Source organism: Psammomys obesus, unplaced genomic scaffold (genome assembly GCF_907164565.1).
Source record: "Psammomys obesus unplaced genomic scaffold, mPsaObe1.curated_primary_1811, whole genome shotgun sequence".
Taxonomy (NCBI): domain Eukaryota; kingdom Metazoa; phylum Chordata; class Mammalia; order Rodentia; family Muridae; genus Psammomys; species Psammomys obesus.
The window spans coordinates 19603976-19606835 of record NW_026596117.1 but is presented as its reverse complement, the minus strand read 5'-3'; the positions used below and the strand labels follow the sequence as shown (position 1 = coordinate 19606835).

At 54.6% G+C, this 2860-nt stretch overlaps 1 protein-coding gene across 1 annotated transcript in view; it reads right to left on the bottom strand.

Moving 5' to 3' along the window:
• Phox2b (paired like homeobox 2B) overlaps window positions 1–2036 on the bottom strand; it is a 2625-nt gene extending 589 nt beyond the window's left edge. The window contains exons 1-2 of the mRNA XM_055629180.1: window positions 1796–2036; window positions 361–917 (exon numbers count right to left, since the gene is read on the bottom strand). Coding sequence (XP_055485155.1) covers window positions 361–917; window positions 1796–2036 — 798 coding nt within the window. The remainder of the gene's footprint in view (window positions 1–360; window positions 918–1795) is intronic.
• Window positions 2037–2860: the final 824 nt, after the last annotated feature.

Genomic DNA, 2860 nt, shown 5'->3' with positions numbered 1-2860 from the left:
ACACACACACACACACACACACACACACACACACACACACACACACACACGCTTCGCCCTGTGAACGGACCGTTGGCACCACAGCGCGCGCCCAGTTTGGCAAGCTCTGCGCCCCTCCTCGCTAGCGTCTCTTAGGGCTCGGTGGAACGAATGAATGACCCGGGAAGGGACAGGCGCAGAGGGCGCAGGAATCCCCTGAGAACGAGGCCCTTTCTTTTTAATGTACTCTGCAAAGCGCTCCGCCCGCTCCTGGGCCTCTCTCGGCTCCAGTGGGTGAGGACAGGCGAGGGCATCCGCGAAAGGAGCCACCCGTGGTGCGCGCAGACCCTGCACTGGCCTGGGGGACCGGCCCTAGCGCACGGTGTGGCTCCCCGCGGAGCGAGCTTTTGCTCCCGGCTCTAACTGAGTCACCCCCGCGAGGCTGCGGAGATCCTGGCTGCCAGGACGCTGGCACCGTGCGCCACCGGCGCTGGGGTTTTTCGGGGGCGCTCGCGGGACCCCTCCTCTCTCCGAATAGGCCTTGCTCATCCACCCCATCTCACCCCCCTGCCCTTGTGGCAAACCCTGCCGCAGGGACCCCATCTCCCAGAGCCCGGGTCCCGGCTCGCCCGTCCCTCCCCGCCCCCTCGGGCGCCCAAGGCTCCAAATCCCGTTTCTATGACCGGCCCTGGGGTCCGCACCCAGCCCTGGCCGTGCGTCGGGCCGCCCCCCTCCCCGGCCCTCCCGTACCTGGACCCTGGCCTCGGTGAGGTCGATCTTCAGCGCCAGTTCCTCGCGCGTGTAGATGTCGGGGTAGTGCGTCTCGGCGAAGACCCTCTCCAGCTCCTTGAGCTGCGCGCTCGTGAACGTGGTGCGGATGCGCCGCTGCTTGCGCTTCTCGTTCAGGCCGCCGTGGTCGGTGAAGAGTTTGTAGGGAACTGGAGGGGGACAGGGGACGGAAAGCTAGGGTGAGCCAGACGGTCAGGAGGTGGAGGGCCCCCGAACCAGGACGTGGGGACCGAGGCCCGAGGGCCCGGCAGCCGCTGCGGGCGCCAGGGCCATCTGGATGGAGTTTTAGGCACAGCGACCTGCCAAGAAAACCCAGCAAAATCAGTAACATGCAGAAACAGGGGCGCGAGTGAGACTTTTGGCGGGTTCCTGTGGCCCAAGTGCCTTCGGGTGGGTTGAAATAGCAAGTTGGAGACCGCCTGAGACCCAGGAAGGGGGACAGTCCGTTCAGCTGGAAAACAGTCCAAAAAAAAAAAAAAAAAAAACATCAGTTGAAATATCAGAAAGCCCGGGACGAAGTTACCACTAACCCCACTGCTGGAACTTTTCAGTTCTCAGCAGCTGACGCCCGAAAGTTAGGGGATAGTGCTGTGAAAAAAAACCACAAAACCCAATAAATTCAAGAAATGATCATAAAAATGACCGGCCAAAGAGGTGTGAGCCGCTGTCGGTTCTTTAAAAAAAGAGAGGAGAGAGAGAGAGAGACACCGCCAGTAATGAGCTTTACTCTTTGTTATTTAATTATTTTCTAAGCTTTACGTCTCATCGCAAAGTAAATAAATTATGCCTATCATTTTGGCAGCTTAAGATAATTTTGTTGGCGGTTCGGGTGTGACTAGGATAGTGTAACCCTGTAAGTGAATTACCCCTCCCTGCAATCGCTTCTAACGTGATAAATTCTTTCATTTGTGTAAGCAAATTTCGTTTGGTAAATACTAAACACATTTCCATTTTCAAATGCAATCAAGGCTTCCTATATACGCGCGGAAAGGCGGCTTCTTCCGCGGAGAGAGCTGGCGGTCCTTACCTGCGGCGTACGGACTGCTCTGGTGGTCCCTGAGGGTTCCCAAGCTGCAGGATCCCGGCGTGAGGGACGGGCAGCCAGACGTGGCCCCAAAAGTGGTCCTTATCGGGTTATACTGGAAGCCACTGGCCTGGCTGCAGGAACTGAAGTCCGCGTAAGCTGAAGCCAGGCTCGAGGTGTCCATCCCGGCCATACAGGACTCGTAGGCAGAGGAATTGAGGTAAGAATATTCCATTTTATACATTGAAAAGGCTCTGGATGGCTCAGCCAAGTGGAAGAAGGAAGTAAAAGATGGACGTGGAGACGGCGGCAGGAGAGGGGAGATGCGCACAGCTCAGCGCCTGCCTCCAAACTGGCCTCCTTACTACCAGCAGAGCCTAGTTTTATGAAAAAGCCTCCTATGAGGTGCCTTGTCTGAGGTCTCTAGAGCATATAGTCCTCATAATAAACTTGGCTCTTTCCACTTGGACAATAGCAAAGCGGTTGGTCTTATTGCTGGCGCTTTTTACATGACAATAACTCATCCGTCTATTGGGCTGGCACTGGGGAACCGAGCTGTCCAACCTCCCTATCATTGATTCCTGCATCTCTAATTAGAATTTAATACCACACCATTACGCACCGAGCCCCTGGTCCTCCCTTCTAACCAGCTCCTGCCCTTTAATTCAATCACGCTACTTGGAAATAATGAAAGTTGGGTGACGATTTTCCCTGATCCAATTTCCAAGAGCTTTTAAGCCTTTTTAACTGATCATATACCTTGGGCATAAATTGAGATAGTGTGTTTTCCCCCTTCTTCGTCCTTTTTTTTTTTTTTTTTTTTTCTTGGTTAGGGAGAAGAAACCTTGATGTCATAGAAAACCTGTTTTGTAAGAGTGTTACACGCTCAATTTAACAACAAGCCTACCCCCCGAAGTGCATGAAATGGTATAAAGGACGGGACTCTGGCGAGACTCAGGCGCCCTGTGACACAGCGAAAGCGGGCCAAGGGGGTCTTATGATAAGGCTAAGCGGATTTCTTTAAAATACACCTGGTCGAAGGGGATGGGGGGTGATGGTGGAAGGTGT